Source organism: Trachurus trachurus (assembly GCF_905171665.1).
Source record: "Trachurus trachurus genome assembly, chromosome: 21".
In the NCBI taxonomy this organism is placed as follows: Eukaryota; Metazoa; Chordata; class Actinopteri; order Carangiformes; family Carangidae; genus Trachurus; species Trachurus trachurus.
Genome location: NC_139899.1, coordinates 9,284,841 through 9,306,820, shown reverse-complemented (window position 1 = coordinate 9,306,820; position 21,980 = coordinate 9,284,841). Strand labels below are relative to the sequence as shown.

Sequence of the window (21,980 nt, the reverse complement as noted above, 5' to 3'; positions counted from 1 at the left end):
GTCCTGCTTGGTTTAGTGTGTGGTGCATTGTATAGGCTGAAAACCACCTCTGCAGCTTGCTCCAGGGAAGCTCTTTAGATATATTTTGTAGTGTTTCTTTCACAAGTCACACCGACCTTCACAGACTTGGTAACATTACTAACTGTAACTAAGAGATGTCAGGATTTTTAGTCATTGCCTCGTTGCCTCGGGAGTCCCTGTGTTATCTGACAATGACATTTTTAATGGCAAAAACACACTGGAAACAACTTTTATTCTGGTCATGTGAAGTGCTCATGAAAAAATTGGCTCAGAGAAGTCTCACTAATTTTTGATCTAGTTTGAGGAACTAATTTAAATTCATTAAATGAGTGCCAGTAATTGTGTCTGGGGTACATTTTGTGTTTGTATTATTTCACTATCCCTCTCCGATTGTTCTGTAACCTTGACATCTCATTAAAAATATTCTGGTTGTGCAAAATTGGTTCATTTGCATTTCTGAAGATATTCTGAATTATGTCATTGAAATTCAGGGGTACCAATAATTTGGCCAGGACTGTACTGCTGATAAATGCCAACCTAGGCTCATTCAGAATTATGTGAGATTTCATTATCTGGTGCACTGATGTGTGATTTCGAATGTTGCCTGCACACTGTTCGTTACATAGTGAGGCTGTTCAAAGGGTTCTGCTCAAAATGGAAAATGCCCTGAATCATTGTGCATAATTTATTTGATATTTAGGATCAGAAGCGTCGCTCATAGGCAGATGTGGATGACTTACAGAAACACAGGCAGTCCTGAAATAATTCAACACTAGTATGTTAACAAAAAAAACAACACAGTGTTACAGAATTGCAGAATAACAACATTTATTTATTACTGATTTTTATTTAATTTAAAAAAAGATTACTTGTAAATGTTACATTGAGTTCTACTGAAACATTCCCAGGTTGTGTCTCTCAGCACAGGTTAACATTAGGCACACAAGAATGCAGATACCATTGTACAGTTCTAGCCACTGTTCAAATACGAAACAGAGAAGAGAGTGAAAAGAGAAGGACCGTGTCTCCTTAGCAGAACTGCATGGAAAAAGGTGCAGAGCCAAGGAATAACAACATCAAAACAGGCGTTCAGCTCAGTCGTTCCCGCGCTTTGGGACAGCAACAACTGATTTCTCAGGTCCCTGTGTTTGTGTGGCATTAAAAAATACAAAAAAAAAACAACAATGACGATATTTTGGATTGCAAAACAGGACTAGACCAAGTTTGGCTTTGTTATTCCCTCACACAGTCCCCAGGAAAAAAAAATAGAAGCTGGTTGACATAGAAATCAACAGTACAAATCCCACTACCAGTACATCCAAATACAGATTATTATAGTCAACATATCTGGAAATATAGCACTCTTGCTTCTTTGATACTCATATTTGGCTTGTGTGTAAATATATGCATACCAAATTTTTGTTATACGAGTGAACTACAAAAGTTGTAAAAGTTGAAACTGGTTGATTGTTTCAGATACATCAGGAGTCTATCGGTCATGTGTGCACTTAATATTTGGTCTTCTCCCTTGAAAAAAATACACAATAGGTCAGAGTGGGTCAAGCACGACAATAACTCAAAGCTGCAGTGGCAGTAAAAAAAAGCCACTTCACAAACACAGCAATTAAAATTAGGATACTAAAGAGACCCTTTGTCCATGCCAGAGCCAACAGCCTAAAAGAGCCTATATACAGCTTATGGTACAGTGAGGGTGACTGCTGTGGGTTCTCACTATTGTTTTGACAGAAAGAGAATAATTGAGAGAGAGCATTTCATTTATTGCACACAAAAAATGATCGGTATCACGGGTTTCGTTCGTGCTGGAATGTCTGTACTGTCTTTGTCAGCATCTTTAATCGGGTCCCATATGAAGCGAGGAGGTTTTCTTTGTGTCTATGTATTAAGGATATGAATTAAGTTACATAACTGGGGATGAGAGTAAGCTTGGGAATGGTCACAAACTGTACTGTGCTTTTGGGGGAAATGGGAATTGATCACATGTGCAGCGTTCATCAAAACTTACCAAACATCACGTCACAGGCTGATGCGTCCCACTTTGCGGCTTTGATGTAGTCAATAACAGCAAATGAATGGAGGTCAATCACCTGTATGGTTCGTGTTTGTCCACTGACATGTGACAAGTCATACGACCTGTTCAATGGCACATAGGAATTGCAGATACAAAAGTGGTTTTACAATAAACTAGCAAATTACATTTTTACTTCTCAATCGCCCACTGTGCTTTTTTTTTTTCTTTTTCAGAGAGAAAATATATAGAAAATAATACATCATACAATCAAATTCATTTTCAGGTCACCCTCTATTGGTTACACCGAGGTGAAAACAAGTGCAGTATTCACTTTCTTCAGAGAAACTAACTGACAGGCCACGCCCAAAAAGTTCCCTGTTCCCATCTCAAATCTTTAAGCCATGTGCTTAAAGTCAGAGCCGCTTAAATAAAATGATGAGTCTAAGGCCAGTTGAGGCTGGAGCTCGTCACCGTGTTCTTATACTGACACTCTCTCTGAGGACTGACTTACCATACAGGCAGAACAATCGCTATCAACATCACCACTGATTTACAGAAGTCTCTTGTGCTCCACCAAGATTTTCTTTTTTTTTTCTTCCTCATCCATCTTCAACTCTTGACGCCAGTTTTACAAAACACCAGTGAAACATTATACCAATTTTCTGTGGCATGCAACCCAGACAAAGGCTTTCTTTGCCAAAAAAAAAAAGTGGCACATGGTTACAACTATAGTGGTGCCGTAGTAAATCTGTTTAAGAAGAGACTGAAGGAAAAAAAAAAAAAAAAAAAACTAACAACACAACAAGCCAAATAACTGCACTGTCACTTTTTTGGGGCTCAGAGTGGGCACTGGGGTGTCAGTTCTTGAGACCAGAGTTTTGGAGTGGGTGGTGGTTCTGTTTCAAAGGAGGTTAAATCGAAAGCAACTGGACTTAGTTATTTGTCTAGGAAGACGTTTCACCTAGACAAATAACTAAGTCCAGTTGCTTTCGATTTAACCTCCTTTGAAATACTATGACCTGGACAAATGAGAATATGCACCGGCGTGGTGGTTCTGTGTTTAACTGCCCCCAACCTGAGCGCTCAAGAGCGGCACTGGAAGCAGAGGAGGGTCGGGTGAGGCGGGGTCGGGTAGAGTCGGGTCGGGTCGGGTAGGGGGGGGGTGTGGCTGCACTACGCCGTCGTGGGCACCGACACCTCCAGCAGGCGGTTGTTCTTGCGCTTGCACCATGCGCTGTTGCCGTTCTTGGGGACTCCCTGGATGAATTTCACACACACTTTGTCCTGCTTGAACTGCACCAGGAACCTGCAACACAGAAACATCGGCCACATCGTTATAGACAACTCATCCAGGTGGAGGGACAAACGGCACACCCTCTGACCATCTACTGCATCGCCGCATTGCTCTCTTACTCGTCTGAGATGTCGATGTTGAGCTGCTCCCTGTCCGCGCACGTGGCCCCGATGTGGTGGAGTTTGGTGATGATCTCGATCAGGTGCTCGCTGCTGAGTAAGAAGTCTCCTTTGACGGCTGAAGCAGAGCCCTAATGTAAAACAGCAGGATGAAAACGGCTTTAAAAAAACTGAGGTTCTGTCACCTTGAATCATATAGTTGAGTGAACTGCACATAAAACTGAATAACCAAGTGGTGATTTATAAACAGCAGCAACAAGCTAGAGAGCTAGAGCTATATATTATGTATACAAGTATAGGTACATTATAAAGGAGCTAGTTTTCCCTGTAAATGAGCCTAAAAAGTATCATTTCCATTATTTTTTCATGAAGTTGGTTGTTTCTTTTCTCTTATTTTGTTGATTGAATTTGTTGCTATTATTACTTTCTTCTCACATCTTTTGTTCTTTGTCTTGCAGCTGTTCAATATTCATCTCTAACCTCGCTGTTGTTCTCTGTGTGTGTGGGTGTTAACTGTGTGCCTGTGTGTGTTTTGTGTCAGCCAGGTGCCTGGGGTTCAGTTAACAGGGAAAACTTTACTCTAGTGAAATGTTTACTTGTTGTGTATCTAAGTTGAATAAGAAAAACTTAAACCACTGAAGGGGGAAAAAAAAGAGAGTTTTGAATCAGGACTTCCTGCGTGTTAAGATTTCCCATGAGCCTTAAAACCAACAGTACAGTTTCATTTGGGCAAATATTCAAATCCGTTTTCACTTTGTGGAAGGTACATTACTGCAGGCCTCCTTCCAGAAGTCTAGTCTGGTCTGACTTCTTCCATTTAGCATCTATAGATATTTAAAACCAACGCTTAAGGACTGCATAACCCCTCCAGTGGCGCAGCCGGCTTTAAAAGAATTCAATCTTCACATCAGATGACCCTCACCTCTTTGAGTTTGAGAGCAAAGAAACCGTCGCTCTGTGTGCTGACCGACACACTGGTGAGGTCTGGCAGGGGGACGCTGGCCTTCACCTGGCCCGTCTTCTGGTCGGCCAGGACGACGCTCTTCTTGGTCAGCAGGAAGATTCGAGCCGTTCCCTGCGTGGCGCGGAGCAGAAACGGGGTCGACCCGGTGTTATTCTAACATTGTGCAGTACGCCATCATCACAGCAGAGGCAGATGCACACAAATGCGATGCGTTTTTCAAGTGCAATTTTATTTCACTTTAAGTGTTTCATGATCTTGAAACTAGCACAGGGTTAAGAGCAAAACATAATACACCTGTCCAGATATGTCTGCTTCTCGCTGGGACAAAAGTAATGCTAGTTGTTAAGGTGTCAAGAGCAGACGGCTCCAGAGCTGGGTCAAATGCACATGAAAACAACTTAATAGTTTTGTGCTCCATTTGGTCTGTGTGGAAAAGTGAGCGGGTCACAGTTTGATAGCGGGTTATATATTAGACCTTTCAGCTCTTACACAAGCTAAATGGATGGTAAACACTGTGCCTGGCGTCTGCCTTACCTTTCCATTAGCTCTGTTAATCTTGTTAACCACATCAGCCAGCAGAACCTTCTCATCCATGGCACTGTTGAGCTTCTGATACTTGGGGTTCTTGCTTATCTCCAGGTAGTCTCCCTTGAAGGGCTGGCTCACACTGAGAATAAAGACAGGCAGAGACAGTCGCAATACGGAAGCGCGTGAGATGTTTGAGGCTTTGTGTTTAGCGTGGCATTTCAGATTTCCCTAATCTCCGCATCTCACAAAAAGTGAAAAATGAAGATAGATGCTGCTTTTATGCTGATGCTACGGAACAAACAGCACTGGCGTACCTGCTCGGGTAGAGAGCCTTTTTATCCTTGAAGATCTCACTTGCCTCCAGCTTCTCCTCGTACACAGCTTTCCTCTCCTCTGTGAACTGGCTCCTGTATTTCTTGCACTGAATACAGAAGAGAAGAGACTTGTTATTGCTAAATATTATTCATTCTGTGCTATATAGCAAATACAGTGATTAACATATCCAGGTTTTTATTGTATTCTATTGAGTTTGCGATTCTGAAATTAAACTCTCTATCAATTATTTACATGCAGATGGTCTCCAGTATAAAGGTGACCTTTTAACAAAATGCTCTGTGATTGAAATGTTGATTTCAACTCATCATAACAGAAATAACAGGAATCCACTGACTACATGGGACCAATGAATAAAGACTGGCTGTGGTTGTTTGAGACTGACCCTCCAGAGATGGAAGATCCTCCGGAGCTCCATATGGACGCCGTCCAGGAAGAGATACGGCCTGGCAGGCCAGTTCTTATCAATGGGTGACATTGAGGGCATGGTGTTCTTCAGACCCAGGAAGTATTTCTGCATCTGGACAAATGGACGCATATGAGGAGTGTAAGTCAGGGAATCCAGTTTGACATTAAACATTAAAGTAAAGTAAGATAAAGTGATATCTGTTACATAAACACCACCGATATTTATTTAAGTAGAGATCCGAGCAAATCTTTCCAGCCATACTTACAATTCTCTGGATGGTGAAGTCGTAGATCTTCTTGCCTGCGTTTGCCCTGAAGAACTTTCTGTACTCCCTGCGGACCTGTTACAGCAAAGAAAGTTAAAAATAAACCAAACTGTCAGTCACCTTAGCGGTTCTGATGTGAGACAGGAGAGAAGAGGGATACACTGATAGGAGGATGACAGTATACACAAACAGCACACTGAAATAACAGACATGTGGTTAGTCACAAACGATGAACAACTGAAACAGACAAATTAAACTCCAAGTCGCTGGAAGTGATCAAGGTGTCAAGATGACAATGGATGCTACAACATAAATATTGAAAAGTCAGTGATGGTTATGACAAATTACCCTCATGCCGACCCAAATTGCACAAATTGAGTTGTAAACAGGCACATTATGCATGAGGTGCAAAGTGGTCAATTAACACGATGAGAAGTTTAACGCTGCAACAAATAACGAGAATGATGACACGACAGATAAATCACCAAAAACCTAGGACACACCTAAAAGACAGAGAAATAATAGGTGAAACAAACACTGGTAGACAAAACAGAGGCGGTATACGTGGGGTTAGTTGCACAGATACAGAAGAAGCAGACTGAGAACATTGCTTAGAAGAGAACAGGTCAGAGAGAGCCAGCCTCTGCATTAAAAAACAAAACAAAACAAAAAAAAAACAACAGGAAAATAGCAACAGTTTTATCCTTATCGTGTCTCATCTTGGTTATTTCCTACCCAGGAAATTGTTTCCGTGAAAACTGTTGATCTGAGGGCGCTGGATTATTTTGAGTAAGAAGGGCCTAGTTTCTTTTTTCAATATGAGATAATTTCCCCAATGATTTGGCCTCAAGTAAAATTCTATTTACGTCGTCAAGTGTAATCACCGACGTCTGAAAACCTTTACAAATAAAACAAATATTATCTGCATGGCTGGAAACCGCTGGGGTTGTCTTTTGATTCGGGTGAGCTGCTGATTTAAAATGAGACCACACTTGCTGTGCACACGTCTCACAGGTGGCACAGGACTGAATGATGAATAACTCTGTGTCCTGCAAGTTGCACAAAGGCTTCTCTACAAAGCAGCCTTGGCTAAAAAGTACCACACTGTGTAAGTACTGTACTGTAATTTTATAATTTGGAGCTGATTTTTCTAAAGTTGACTGAGCTTATAAACCAATAATTACATAGCTACTTAAGTCCCTAAATGCATAACTTCTGGTTCTTTGCAAAGGAAGGTGCACACATTTTGAAGCAATGTTGGCATAATGAATAAAGTGAGATCACAGTAGGATTTCAGTATTATTTGACCTCATAATATGACCTCCCTTGAGGGGGTCAGACATAGTTGGGAAAAGGAGCTTGGCTTTGATTTAACAGATGAGTGGTGGAAAGAGGCACTGATCAGGGTCATTCTACCTCTTCTTGTGCTCGTCTTTGTTTAATTCAGTTTAAGGTCCTCCACAAAATTCATTTAATAAAAAACAGACTTAGGTGGGCTGTTTCCAGGCACAAATGATATCTGTGATAGATGTTTGTTTCTTGTCCCAAACTAGCCAATTTCTGGTCTTGTTTTTTAATCGTTAAACAAAGCCCTCAATATCATGTTAGCTCATGTTAGCCCACTGATTACCAAAACTGTGTGTAAGGCTGCTGAGGCTGCTGACAACTATGTCCTCATTCATAAGGACTCGTGGCATGATAAACCAAGTTGTCAGATTAAGAGGACGGGTACACCAACCAGCCTCACTAAGAAAAGCTCTGATGTTGTCGCTTTTGCCTCGCCCTCTGCCCGCAGACAAATTCTGTTACACTGGAAAAGCCCACACGCTCCTCCTATTGTACTACTTCTTGGTCAAGTGATTTAATGTCCTTTCTGTCATTGGAAAAAGTTAAATATTACTTAAGAGGTTCAGCAGCCAATCTTTATAAAAGATGGCAACCAAGTCCCTTACCTCTTTGGATCCAACTAAATATTGATTTGATGCATCCATGTTTTTATTTGATCTATTTTTATAGTGAGCACACTGAGCATCCTTATTATTATCATTAATTTATTTTCCTCTTCGTTTTATTTATTTACCTATTTATATTCTCCAATTAATATGGGATGTTCTTTTTTTTCTAGTTTTCTGTTCTAATGCACTGTACTGTATATACAAGTTGGGGGGGGGGGGCAGCTGTGGAACAACTTTGTATCTTGTAGTTGAAACTTGTGAAATGTTGGTCTACAATTTAAAAAAGAAAGTCAAACAAAAAGTGAAATCACAGCAGTAAGCAGAGACTGGCTTCCTGAGGAGGAGTGCAAAGATGGTTGAGGAGGATGAGGAGGAGTTGGGGGGGTCAGGGGGTGCTGAGTAGGTGGCAGACGTGGTGGTGAGCTGTGCCGTGGGGGGCTGGTAGGTACCTTGAGTCCCTGCCAGTAGGCCCAAATCACAGCGACAGCGTGCTTACGCCTGGCCTCTTCCTTCAGTCTCCTCAGCTCCCTGCGAGCCTGTTGAGGGGGTGGGCGGGAGGAGAAAGAGAGCGAGAACAAATGAAGCCAGAGAAGATGAGAGGAAGAAGAGGGAGATACTGTTTTGCCTGAGGTCTGCAGACGTCCAATATACACACATACACACACACACACGCTCGCACACACTTGGCACACTGCGTGGCCATCAAGAGACTATAAAAGCCTCCAGCCTGCAGAAATGAATGCCACTGTGGGTCATATCAACTTCTATCTGGGGAGCTTCTGTAGGGGAGAGAGAGTTGGTGCGTTTTAGTGCAACTAAGATGAATGTACCGAGAGAGGAGCAAAAGTCACAACTCAGGCAGCAGAGGTCACTTCAAAGAATCCAAACAGTTCCTAAAAAACAGGACAAACAGTACTGCAACGCAAAGAGTAAACATGCTTCGGCTACACTAGAAGGAAGAAGTCATGCGGCAGGAGCAGGCAGCGTGCAGTGGTGAGAAGATGAAGAAGATGAAAACAAACCCAAAATATAATCTGGTCCTGGTGTGTGTGTATATGTGTGTGTGTGTGTGTGTGGCCGTATCTTCAATGGAATGGGTTTGCCCATATAACCTTGAGTCACTAACTAGTACCTACATTAGCTAAAGTACTATTTTACAAAAAGACAGGCCTCTGGACTAATGATTATGATCCCACATGTAAAATACATGTGGGATCATAATCTTTCGTCAGCATTGAGTGGACGCCGGGTTGTGTGTGTGTGTGTGTGTGAGAGAGTAAACTGCTTTGAATTATAAATATGTTAAGAATGATGCGTATGTTGAAGGTTTCTGGGTGGGATGAGGAGGGGAGGATGGGATGGACGGGGGGTCGATGGAGGCGGCAAGTCACGGCAAGTCAAAAATCGGCAAGGCTTCCCAAATACCTTGGTGCCCTGCCAGCCGGCCCAAATGACCGACACGGCATGTTTATTCCTCGCCTCCTCCTTCAGCTGACGCAGCTCCCTCCGGGCCTGATGAAAAGCGGTGGCAGTTGTGGAGGAGGTTAATTTCAGCGGCAATCAAAACTTAATTGTCTCAGGAGAGGCAGTGAGTGGGAGTGTGAAAAGGCATCATGAGGAGACAACAAAAAAGACGACCACAGATGTCGAGACGGACAGTAGGTGGTTAGCATCGACAGGCGAGGAACAGTAATCGGTGCTCACGTTGTTAGATCCTGCATATGCTCAGGTTTTAGAGGGAACCGCATTACTGGATGGGTTATTATGACATTATCTATAACTCCATAAAGACACTGATTTATAAGAAGCCCACATGTTTGCCAAGAACAAAGTTCAGAGAATAAACATTAACAGTGTCTGTACTGAGTCAGGATTTAAAGTTATTGGCAGGCTGTTAGATCTTGAAACAAAGTATTGATTATCAACCACCAATATCTTTAAGGGGAAACACTGGTTAGTACAATAAGATAAGATAATAGTGCCTTGTGCATTCATACTGCAGAATGTGCACAGTGACTAATACTACACTCAGCCTTTATGAACTGGCAACATCTGTATTGACATCAGCATGTTCAAAAAGGCTTCTCTGCATGAGCCTACTGCAGGAATCACGTGTGGTTGAAGTTAATATTAGATCATAGGAGTGGAGGGACAGATTTAAAACACCGTGTTAGATAGACATCAAACCAAAAGACACACGCACACACACTTTCAAAACATGTGACCTATGTTACGTTATCTAAGTGTGGCTAATTTTGTTTCATACATCTTGAAAGCTAGTCTTTGTTTGTAAGGCCATGACTGACATACATAAAAAACAACCACAACAACTACCAAGACACGTTCAGACGATCCTATTTGTAACACTGAGACACATTAATCAGGCCAATGGATGGCAGAAGGGCCGGGACTACTACACTATTAGAGTCACAGTGAAAATCGAACGGGACGGGACGGGACGGGATGTGGTGAACGGGGAGGACAAGACAGCTGGGACAGTGACACACTACAGCTGGGTTGAAATACCTTGGTTCCCTGCCAGTATGCCCAAATTACTGTCACAGCGTGTTTATTCCGCGCTTCTTGTTTTAGACGTCTCAGCTCCATCCGAGCCTGGTGGGTTGTGGTGGGCGTTAGATAAGACAGGTTGAGGATGTGAGGAGGGGGAAAAAAAGAAAAAAGAAATAAAAAAAGGAAAAGAGAGGGCAGTGAAAGAGGATCGGGGGGGAGAAAAAAAAGAGAAGTTGCAGTTGTGTGATCAGTGAGAGAAGCAGGATTGCAGCAGCAATAATATCAAGGAGAGATTTGTTAAAACAGACTTCTTGGTAATAACTGGGGGCATTGGATGGGAACGCTGCTCGCAACGGGAAAAAAACAAGTGTTTAAGGCAAGAGTGGGATTTTTCAACACCAATAAAACATGTGCATCAAAGCCGAGCTGATGCTTCATTGAGGCAAACACCTTGCTCTTTGATATCCCTGAGCACATCAATGCATCAGTACCTGGGTGCCGTGCCAGTAGGCTGAAATGGTGGTCACTGCCTCCTCACATCTCTTTTGATATTTCAGCTCTCTCAGCAGTTTGCGGGCCTGGTTGGAATAACAGAATAACAAGCAAGCAGAGCGTTTAGTGTTGTTTTCTCTCATGACTTCATGACAGAAACCTCATTTCATTCTGAACAGAGTGAATTCACGGGACGGTGCACACCTGCCATCCTCTGGTGTAGGACTGCACCACAGTGGTGGCGCTCTTGATCCTCTGGTACTTCTTTTGTTGCTGTGATATGGAAAAGGAAAGAGATTAGATTGGCCAAATATTATATTTATTTATCTATCTATCTTTTTAATTGTGATTTCGAGTGTGTTTTCCTCAATTATAGACTCACTGCGTATCGGCGGTACCACGCTGCCACCACTATCTGACTCTTCTTCAGCAGCAGGAACTGACTGCGGCACTTCCATCCACGGTAGATCTTCTGAATGAGTGTGGCCAGGTCTTGCAGGCATTGCCTCCTCCTCTCCTCCAAGAAGAAGAGCTACAGGGAGAGAGAGAGAGGAGAATTAACAACCACAAGCCAACAAGACAGAGCACCTTTAAACACACAGTGCGATTGCTGGTATTGGAAGTGCACAGGTACCAAGGTCAAATTTAGTTTGAGAAAACACGATTAGATCAATAATTCATGTTTTTTGTTTTTTTTATCTGAGCAAATTCTGTGATATCAAGTGTAAAGTTTAGTCCCTCCACAGGTAAAGAGGAGTAAGGAAGAATAACCCTGTACACCTTGGCCTTAGAATAAAACAATAAAAAAAGTGACTACTGTGAATCAGCTTATATGGGTGTGAGAGCATTTTATTTTCCTTCTATAAACCAGGATTTTTGATATTACACATAATAAAAAAATTCTCAATTTTTTTAGTAACATCTAATCTTTCTCTCAAGCTTGCACACTCAAAATGACGTCTAGTGAAGTCATATGTTGCTCAGCGATTTCTCCGAAACCTTGGTTACAATTAATCTTGAGGCGTGGCTATGTTGGATTAAAAACCAAGAGAAATATTGTCTGGAAACCTGGATCACAATCTGCTAAACTAGACTGAATACAATTGATTTCACAGCTGCAGATATATGACAGAGATAAGTTGTTGATCAGATAGAAAAAGTGATTATAGTGGGGGGGGGGGGGGGGGAATTCCATCAGAATGAGCTCATGTTTTTCTAAGCTTTTGTTTGTATTGGTCTTTTGTAGGGTGGGGAGAATGTCCATTCAAACGCTATGGGCTCGAGCAGCTGAAAAGCCTGCGAGTGCCGAGTAAAGACGCTCATTTCCCATGTTAGATGGACGGCTAAGTGAAACCATGTGTTTTCAGAGTGGTGGTTGCATGCTAATTGCCAAAGTGGGGGCTCCGAGTGCAGCCCACCCTGCTTTACAAACATCTTACTGTGAGAAAACAGGGCAGCTGAGTACACTGGAGGCAATCTTTAGTCGTTACAAATGCATCTTCATCTCGCAGATGTCAAAGTGGCCGGAAAAACACATACGGGGTGACTTTTTACTGTTTATAAACACGTTTCCTCTACCGTTCTTGGGTTCCTGATGAAGATCTTGGAGCGTCCATAGGAGAACTCTTCTGCTGGAACGGGGAGGTCGGTCATGAGCACCTCCACTCCTTCCCTGCGAAGAGCCGGGAGAGTTAGAGGGAGAGGTTAGAGAAGTCACCCAAAGCTCACTTGACACTTGAGCGTTGAGAGGATTGGGATGCGAGAGAGGGCAAAGACAACATAGCGTAGCATTAATGATGTCACGTTTGAGAGAAAGAGAGGGGGGAGGGGCTGATAAAAGGAGAAATAAACATATCGAGAGGAGAAAAAAAATGTGGACGGAGGAAATAAGAAAACCCTGCAAAGCACTGAGGGATAGCTGAACAACAAGATAGCGACGTATGGTAGAGCTGATAGGAATCGGCACAGTGGATGAAACATGCAAGTCTCCCTGATACAGAGCGCAGGAGAAAGATAAGGTTAAATGTCTCAACATGTCGCGGTTCAGAGGGGGAATGGTTCTTCAGTGAACGAGTGGTATGTAATGTGACAAGGCTGCTGTTGGTTTCTGAGAGGCCCTTTGTGTGCAGTTAAAAAGAATAGCACAAAAGGAATAAATATGTATATATGCCGGAAAAAAGTTGGATGGAAATCATGAAGGCAATAATTCTGGACTATATTTCCATAAAAAAAGATGTCCTTCTAGGTGTCATGATTACTTTTAAATTATGCTTAAAGATATATTACAGTCTGGTCAGAAATGTGGATTATTTCCAGCCTTTTGAGCCTTTGTTTATCCGGGGAAAGTCATCTGAGCCCTTCTCCAGCAGTAACCTGTTTCACATTCACACAGCTCCACACACACACACACAGTCACACCTGGGAGCTGACCACTCCAACTCCAGTCTATTAGTGCTGGTCACAGTCAGTCCACCGGGAGCAGCACCGAGGTTCAGTCCCATACTTAAAGACACCTGGGAGCGTTTCACACTTTCCACACTCACATAAACCTGGGAGGGATTTGCTTTGGCAACTACCCCAGCAACGAGGCCAGACTACTTTTTGGTCCCCTCACCTGCCCCACAAACCGGTCACCACTTCAGAATGAACGCAACCGTTACCTGGCGGGCCCTCTCCAGTGGGGCCAGGTGCGCTTGCAGAGCATTTTGTAGCGCTCCAGGCAGGGCTCGTAGGGCTGGCGGAAGGCGTAGCCGGCCCTCCTCACGCGGACGTTCTCCATCAGGCCCAGGTAGCGCACCTGATGGCAAACCAGGGACTCGGTGAAGATGTGGGCCGCCTTCTTATCATTGGGCTTGATGCACCTTTAGAGGCAGAGAGAGGGGGAGTGGTTACATGGTACACCAGTGCTCGACTGTCAGTCTATCACCCTTTTCAGAGCCATAACATATGGGATCTCCAGAGTTCTGGGGTTTCTGGAGACTTTTTTTTTTTTTACGCTAGAGCGAAAACGCAATAATGAATTCCTCATTAGAAGCAGTTTGCAGATTTCTATTTTGTCAGCTGTGATAGATACCAGAACTGACAATGATACCAATATCAAGATTAACTTGCCACAGTGCAGAAATTAATTACATCTGTCAATCAACATGATACCCGAAAGATTAAAATTAATACTTGAGCTAAGCAAAGCTAAGATGGCTGGATTAGTTTCCAGAAAGTCATTGGTTTGGGCCAAACACTCAACAAAAAAACATCATACTGAAACAACATGCAAAACAATATTGTAATAGACAAAAGACAGACGGATAATGGTGACATCTTACCGGATGTAGTTTGGGTTTTTGGTCTGCAGGTTCCTCATCAGCGTGCCCACTGATGCTTTGAACTGGAACCCAGCAGTCGGTGGTCTCTTCAGGTTGACTTTGGCGGGGTTGCCCTCAGGGAAGAGCTGTTTGATGAGGCTGTGGTTGGCCTTGTACATGGCCTGTGAAAGGTCTCGGTATAGCAGGTCGTTGTTCTTGTCGACAAATCCCTCGGCACGGTACAGCACCTTGATAACAGGGGAGACACGCGATAAATCATCTTTCCCAGTGTTTTCTATAATCCCCTTACAGAGCCGCGGCGCACATCCCGCGTTCTGCTCTGTGGAAGATTTCTCATTGTTCTCTGTGCCACGGGCTAATTCATGCCGACAGACGGTACCTTGCCGGCGTAGTGCTGGATGCGGAAGCAGCTGTGTGGCAGGCTGTGGTCGGTGAGGAACTTGGAATTCTTGCTGAGGCGGCTCTCAAAGTGCTGGTGTTCGGCACAGATGGTGTTCAGTTTGTCCAGGAAGGTCTCGTCGGTGACTGTCCCGGGCCTCAGGCACTCCTCATCCAGCATGGCCAGGATGCCGTTTTGGTTCTGACAGTCATTAAGGTGAGAAAACATGAAAATATAGTGTTGGACAGATGTATCAGGCAAAGAAAATGAAATATAAAACCAGTAAGTAAGTCGGGCTTGAAATGTGTGACTGAATTGACCCGTGTGTTGTCTGAGCAGAGAGAGACTCACTTACATTCTCAATGAGGTCACAGATAATAGCGTTGTTGAAATACTCGATGTTGGTCCACTCGATGCCCTGTGACAAAAGACATGACGATTAGAGACATAACGGCTTCTCCATCGTTAAGCACGGCTGACAAGAAGTCTTTGTGTGTGTGTGTGTGTGTGTGTGTGTGTGGCTGGCTGATGAAATATCACTTGTGTGCCTTGCGCCTGTGTTTCAACACAACTCAGAGCACTTAGTCAAGTACCTGAGGGACAGCCCTAATCAATGTTGATTCCATTATAGCTCTATATGTACTGTAGCCTTCACAGTAGAGACCTACTGGGTGTATGTACACAATGTAGCTACAGCTTCTGGTACTGGTTTTATAATGATGTCTGTCATTTTCACTGCTGGGGTTTCTAAAGCTAAAGTGATTAGATTTTTAAAAATATATAAAAATAATTTATTTCTTATTTCTGTTAAATGTGATTGAAAAAGTATACTACATAAAAGACTATGACACAAAGCCCCCCCACAGCGAGTGGCTTTTAGCACGGCTCCCTGAAACAGAGGCAATGGACAGGAACAGCATTTTATTCATCTGAGGTGTGTCTCTCACTCTGATCTAAATCCTTATAGCTCACTTTGTTATAAGCTGAGGTTACGTAACGTCTAGACACATACTGCAACAATTAATATTTTACAAGGGGAAGTTAGGCTGAATGGGTACACATATCTTCAGAGAGAAATACAAAAAAAAATGGGCAAAGTTACAGTTTATATTGTTTATAGTTTAAATCTAAATGTTGGTATATCAGACTTTATAGTCACATTTATCCCCGCTGGTTTTATATTACAGTATGCTCCTCTACGACCTCCTCTGTCTCCATCTCCTCTAATAGCCTGAGTAAGCACAGAGCACACATCCTCTCTGAACAGGGAAAGAAAAACATTTTCCATCTTGCACTGTCAAAAAAGGCCACTGGCCCCTGAAACACCCACTTTTGCCAACATCTAATTCACAGCTTCTAATGGTTTGGGAACATAGCTTCGGTTGATGTAAGCGATGTGACAGAGCAGGAGGAGGGGGGAGGGGGGTGGGGGGGCGCAGAGGAGGTGTGGCTTAAACTGATGGGTGACTGGCCAAATTCCTGATTGGTGGACCTCCCTCCATTTTTCCAGGGCTGTGGTATTTTCCCATGCAGTATACTGGACAGAGGCCAGGAGTGGAATATCATTGGTGGTGGTGTTAGTGGGGGGGAAGGGGTGGGGGGGTCACCGCTGCAGCACTCACATACATAGAGCTTTGAAAACAAACAGAGCTTAAAGACCCACAACGGGGAGTGTTTACTCTCACTGGAGCGAAGGATCATTCGTCCCAGAGATTCTTCGGAGGGGGGGAGGGAATAAACTGAGAGTGTGATGGACGACGGGGGCGGGATACGATGCATAAATGTAGTGGAAATGCATTTGGGTCAAGGGCAAGAATGTAGATTTAGCTGAAATAGCACAAGAGGCACAACGGATGAGTGACATGACCAGGTTGAGATGTTGCTGCGGGGGCCGCCGCCATGATCAACTGTCAGCACGGCAAATTGGCTGCTGACATGTTGAACGATGTAGATGTACGGCCGCAGGTGAGGGAGTGCTACCAGGGGCTACAGGCTGGGCTTGACGGGTCATTTATCCATGTGTCCACTCCCCAGCGTGCGCTTGTGTGTGTGTGTGTGTATGTGTGTGTGTACAAACTTACCTCTCTGACATATTCTTCCTGCTCCTCGCGCAGGGTCAGCTCGATGAAGATCTGCTGCAGCTTCTCGTTGCAGTAGTTGATGATGAACTGCTCGAAGCTGTTGTCCTGTGAGAGCCGCAACGTGTGAGAGATAATTAGTTCCTGCTGTTAATTAACATGTTCAATTCTGAGGCTGCCTGAACTCATCGTCGGATTGTTTTAATGTAAAAAAACTAAACAAAAAAAAAACATGTCAAGTTTGTTGGTTTCTACTATGTTATGAAACACTAGGATAAGCAATATGCTGATTTTTTTTTATTGCTCAGCTCAAAAAATACTTTTTTTTCCTGCAACATTGTGTCATATCTCAAAACATATATAAACTCACAGTCACCAATGGTATAATAATTAATTGTTTTGCTTTTTAAAGCCAATGGTTGTGCAAACATGTACTAATGAGGAGAGCTTATACTATGTTTAGACACATTTTGCTTTTTGAGGTTGTCAGTATCTAGATTAGTAGAAATAAAAGTTTCCTTACAATAAACCTTGCCTGCAAATTCACACATCTTTATTTTGGAGCTGTGGGGCTCTGAAGTTTAAAGAGCTCCACATACGATAAATTATCAGCAGACATCAGCTGGAACAAAGTATAACCTGCAGCTCTTTGATGTACAACCTCATCACTTTGGCAAGCATCAAACATTGAATCAATCTGGGCAGTAAACAGCTGATAACACTTAATATTGCGCTTGATGATAACTGCTAATCAGGAAATAGTTCCTGTAAATTGTCACAGACCTTATTAAACATTGATGGAGCGTTAACCATTTGGACTTGCTGTCAATTATGACCATTGAGCGTATAAGTCATGTTAGTGGGCGGATGGTTTTGTTGTAAGTTGGGTTAGGTCAAAACTGATTCTCTAAAGACACAGCAGGGGTTAGAGCAGCATGTTTAATGTTTAGTAGAGCACAGCAAGGTTTCTCTGTGACCAGGAAATGGGACACGTGGCCACTAGGACTCAGTTATTAATGTTAATATTTCCTTTCCATTTCCTTTTACTGAGAAACCAAAAGGTCATCCACACCCCAAACAAACACACACACACACCAACCAACACATTCACACACTCTCTCTCCCTCTCTCGCTTTCACACGCACACACTTGCAAATTTACACCCAAGTGGCAGCAGACACCAGGCTGAAATATGACAGACTAGCATTGTAACCCTAAAATATTTCTGCTGTAACTCTGATGTTATATAACAAGCAGTTTACAGCAGGAGGAGGAAGAAAACCGCCATAAAACTAGGTTTGAAGTCAATGGGCTCATTTATCAGAGGTGTTTTCGAAAAGCCCTAGGATTCAGGATTTCATATTATAATAAAAAACAACTTCATTTCCAGGGATCGATAGTGACCATGAATGTTTATCATCTTTTACTTAATTCTTATTGGCATTTCTAATTATTCTTAATGCTAAACCTTCCCCATCCATTAAGGTAGACATTTAATATCGTGCTGTTGCCATGCATCTATATTCTATTAATAATCTGGCAACTGTGATCTTCTTTGTATAATTAGGTTATTTAAATTGCCTGTAGAAAACATTAATCTAGTGTTGAAGGAATAGTTTACCATGTTTGCTACAGCTACAGTTAGTTTACTTTTACAGGGAGCAAGACGATAACTTTTACATCTCACTTACTGCCACTCTATAAACTGTTGAACTCATTGGAAAAAAGTGTAAAAATTATATGTTGTTGTCGCACATCAGTTACAGGATGTGCCAGGCTACTTTGTCACCTTTTTATCACAAGGCTGTTGTTTAAGAACCTCTCGAAATAACACAACTCAACAGGACGGCAAACTGCCGCCTCCAAAATGATCACCGAAGCAAGAGTGTTAAGAACACGGAGGATTTATTGCAGGGCTGTTGAACTAGACGTCTCAATTTCACCTAGGTGTTCTAAATAAACACGGAAACTGTCGCATGTCGTGACTCAAATGATACAAAGGCCTCTTGAATAAGCGTCCTTTTCAGCCGTGTGGCGATGCTGCACACCGGGAGCGCTAAATTATCTTTAACGAGGAGCTGAATTAAGTCGAGTGAAGTCTAGATCACAGCATGCTCACTGGCACAGCAAACAGGCCGGTGCAGGTGTTACTTACTCCATCCTGGTGACCCAGACACAACACAAACAGTCAGAGGAGAGGAAGGACTGGAGAGTGAGTGGGATGAACAGGCAGGGATATGAAAAAGACATGAGCAAATGGGGGGTGGGGGATGGAGGGGACTGAGGGCATCAGGCAACAAGGCAAGGAACATTTATGCTTCTTTTAGAGCACTCCGACTGTCTCACTCTGACTTGCATGCACACATGCTTAAATATGTGCAGTGATACTGAGGATAATTGCTTACAGTGTAAAAAGCGTAACTGTTACATGTATGTGATGCATGGAGGATGTGTGTTTTCCTGTGTGCTGAGCTGTGGCCGCCCCTCTGCTGTGAAATGCTGATTTCAGTGCTGAAATCACCTCGCCACAAAAAACGTTTCACCCCCCCACCCACCCCACCCCCAAACCCCGGGAGCAATAAAGCTCAACTAATCTGATCTGAAAGTTGTTTTATCAACCCCTCAGTTACTGTTGATAAGCTGCTCACAGGTACCAAAACACGCACGCAAACAGCCCCGGGGCAAAATCCTTTTTTAAATGCAATAAAAATGCTTGTGTGGCCAGATTCTGTCCTTGCAGCTTATCAGAACAAGACGAGTGGCTTTAATCTGCCGTTTGTCTTACCTCAAATATCTCAAAGCCATAGATGTCCAGCACGCCCATGACCTTGTGCCGAGTTTTAGCCTGGGCCTGCGGGGGTTAACAACAACAATTGTCAATATGAGCATTATCGTGGAAGTGCCGAGAAAAATTTAAGCTAAATAACTGATTCAATCCAATGAAATCAATGAAATGTATCGACTGCATTACTTACTTTAATGCTTTCGTTGATCCTGGTTACTAGCCAGCTAAACAGACGACTGTAGAGATTTTTGGCGAGGGCATCTCTGGCGTAGTAGGCCTGTTAACAAATAACACATTATTGGCAATGAAGTGACAATGAAGCAATCAACAGAAAAACACATCAACACGCTTTCTCTGTATCTCTGCAGATGCAATATGTCAGACATTTAGATAAAATCCTAAGAGCTAACACTTATATTATTATTCTGAGGTCAGGTTAATTCTCTGAACCAGTTTGCTTCTGGTTTTTGGACACATAGACCCAGAGTTTGGTGAATCCATGTCATACAAACAGTCTGAGTGAACTCACTAACCTCTCAAATATGACCTACATTTGAATTTCCAGAAGGAATACTGCTCATCTATAATAGAGGGGTCTTCATGTAGCATTGACATGGATCAGAGTCGGCAGCCAGTGGAGCAAGTCGAGAGGAAGAAATGGCCCTTTATCTTTTAATGAGTGTCTATGTGTGTGTATGTGTGTAAGTGCGTGTGTGTGTGTGTGTGTGTTAATGTCAACACAAGTAGGGCAATGGTAGAACTGGTGCACGGCAGAATTGTGACTTTGCCTCTGACCTGAGACACGTTCAGGGTGGTGGAGACTTTCTCCATCTTGGCCTCGACTGTGCGGTAGCTGAACGCCCTCTCCAGCACCGACTGTTCGATCCCCAGCAGCTCACACATCTCCTTCAAATCTGCAGAGTGAACAAAGAAAAGTTACAGGCGATAAACAAAAATGTCTGCGAGGATCAGGGGGAAACGCGTATAAATCTTCAACTTGTGATCATTGTTTTGATTAAACATCCTTTGTTCAAGTAGGTGGCGAAGATAAAGGATGTCGTCTTATTTGTCAGCAACTTCTTCCTTAGAGACGTTCATGCTCAGACGCAATTTGAAAATTTAAATAACCACCTATTCTTTCCCTGTAATTTGCTAACCTGCTTCAGTGGAGAATTAGAGTGAGGGATGGTTTGGTGTAGCTACAACAAACATCACACGTTCTCAAACCTTTCTCTTTTTTTCCCCTGTTTCTGTTTTATCTCAACTCATTTAAGGGAATAGGAGGATTTCTAGAGCTATGTGAAAACATTAGCCATCCCTTTTTTTCCACAGTTTAAATATATATGCCTCTGATGATACAGTAATCACACTGACAGAGCTGGAGGACTGCTCAAATGTCACATACTGTATGAGCAATCATGCTGCAGTATGGTCTGTGATTCATATGGGAGAAATGATATCATTTTCTTGCCAGTCAGACGGATCATGCCACCGTCATGGAGGAAAATATGTAAATTTAATATTTGGCTAAAGAAAACAGCTGTGGGGTTATAACGTACATACACACACATACACACACACAAACACAAACACAGAGGTCTTGTTATGCAAATTATAAAACACAAATATTTGCTGAGGAAGACTACAGAGGAGAGTGCAGCTGCCAACAGGGGGCAGTGGTTCAACATCATGGTCAACTGGATACAGTACAGTAGTTGTTGGGCAGAAAAGTTGTGTGAAAAATCCTAACTATGAAATGCTCAGCATAAAAATACAATGAAAACATGAAAACAATAATTCAGCTTGTCTGATATTTATCTAATCAGAACTAAAGCACCTGGGTGTTCAGCACATCAATCAGAATCATTCAAATGAATGAATGCCTCCTGTGTTTTCTCCTAACCCACCGTTTTTGTCTTTGATGCGACTCTCGTCCGTCCCGTTACAGCGCGACTCCGGCTTGAACTCGATGTTGCCGAGCTTCAGCACGGCGGCCACCAGCTCCAGCACCGACTGCACCTCATCCTCCATGAAGCCCACGATCTGCATGGCATTCTGGGGAGGACCAGCAGATGAAAAAAAGAAATTAGCTGGACACAGTAGCAAATGGAAACTAAACTATAAAGGCAGTGCAATGGAACTGTGTCTGTGACCAGTTAAGTAAGACTGAAATGTTGTTGTTGCAGACTGTCAGCACTGTAACTGGTGTTCACATGATGAATGAGGTTATACACAAATGTCTTCTGCAAACCCTCTTCTTTTACACATCACATACAAAAGCGGAACAGAGAAGATCCAATGAGAGATGAGATGATAACTATGTGTTTTCAACCTTCAATTCTTTGATTCTTAACTCTCTTTAAATCATAGAGAAGAAAAGCACAGACACCTTCAGAACCAACCTTCAGAAAAAAGCTGATTTTAAACAGTTGAATATTTCATGTTTTTCATTAAATCCCAGTCCCTCAAACAGGAATGTTTTATGATTGAAGTAA

At 42.8% G+C, this 21,980-nt stretch overlaps 1 protein-coding gene across 4 annotated transcripts in view; it reads right to left on the bottom strand.

Annotated features, from left to right (window-relative positions):
* Positions 1 to 848: 848 nt before the first annotated feature.
* myo1b (myosin IB) overlaps positions 849 to 21,980 on the bottom strand; it is a 59,770-nt gene continuing 38,638 nt past the window's right edge. For 2 of the 4 annotated variants that reach the window (XM_083997307.1, XM_083997308.1), the window contains 22 exons: positions 21,393 to 21,540; positions 20,281 to 20,399; positions 19,676 to 19,762; positions 19,486 to 19,551; positions 16,704 to 16,808; positions 14,978 to 15,040; positions 14,623 to 14,823; positions 14,244 to 14,470; positions 13,581 to 13,781; positions 12,499 to 12,592; positions 11,303 to 11,452; positions 11,125 to 11,193; positions 10,920 to 11,006; positions 8,367 to 8,453; positions 5,963 to 6,037; positions 5,674 to 5,808; positions 5,270 to 5,376; positions 4,962 to 5,094; positions 4,386 to 4,538; positions 3,464 to 3,594; positions 3,109 to 3,356; positions 849 to 2,950 (listed from right to left, as the gene is read on the bottom strand). In XM_083997307.1, the coding sequence (XP_083853433.1) occupies positions 3,224 to 3,356; positions 3,464 to 3,594; positions 4,386 to 4,538; positions 4,962 to 5,094; positions 5,270 to 5,376; positions 5,674 to 5,808; positions 5,963 to 6,037; positions 8,367 to 8,453; positions 10,920 to 11,006; positions 11,125 to 11,193; positions 11,303 to 11,452; positions 12,499 to 12,592; positions 13,581 to 13,781; positions 14,244 to 14,470; positions 14,623 to 14,823; positions 14,978 to 15,040; positions 16,704 to 16,808; positions 19,486 to 19,551; positions 19,676 to 19,762; positions 20,281 to 20,399; positions 21,393 to 21,540 (2,571 nt within the window). In that variant the 3' untranslated portion in view covers positions 849 to 2,950; positions 3,109 to 3,223. Of the gene's footprint in view, positions 2,951 to 3,108; positions 3,357 to 3,463; positions 3,595 to 4,385; positions 4,539 to 4,961; positions 5,095 to 5,269; positions 5,377 to 5,673; positions 5,809 to 5,962; positions 6,038 to 8,366; positions 8,454 to 9,342; positions 9,430 to 10,443; positions 10,531 to 10,919; positions 11,007 to 11,124; positions 11,194 to 11,302; positions 11,453 to 12,498; positions 12,593 to 13,580; positions 13,782 to 14,243; positions 14,471 to 14,622; positions 14,824 to 14,977; positions 15,041 to 16,703; positions 16,809 to 19,485; positions 19,552 to 19,675; positions 19,763 to 20,280; positions 20,400 to 21,392; positions 21,541 to 21,980 lie in introns of all 4 variants that reach the window. The other 2 variants (XM_083997310.1, XM_083997309.1) reach the window with 2 other exon arrangements.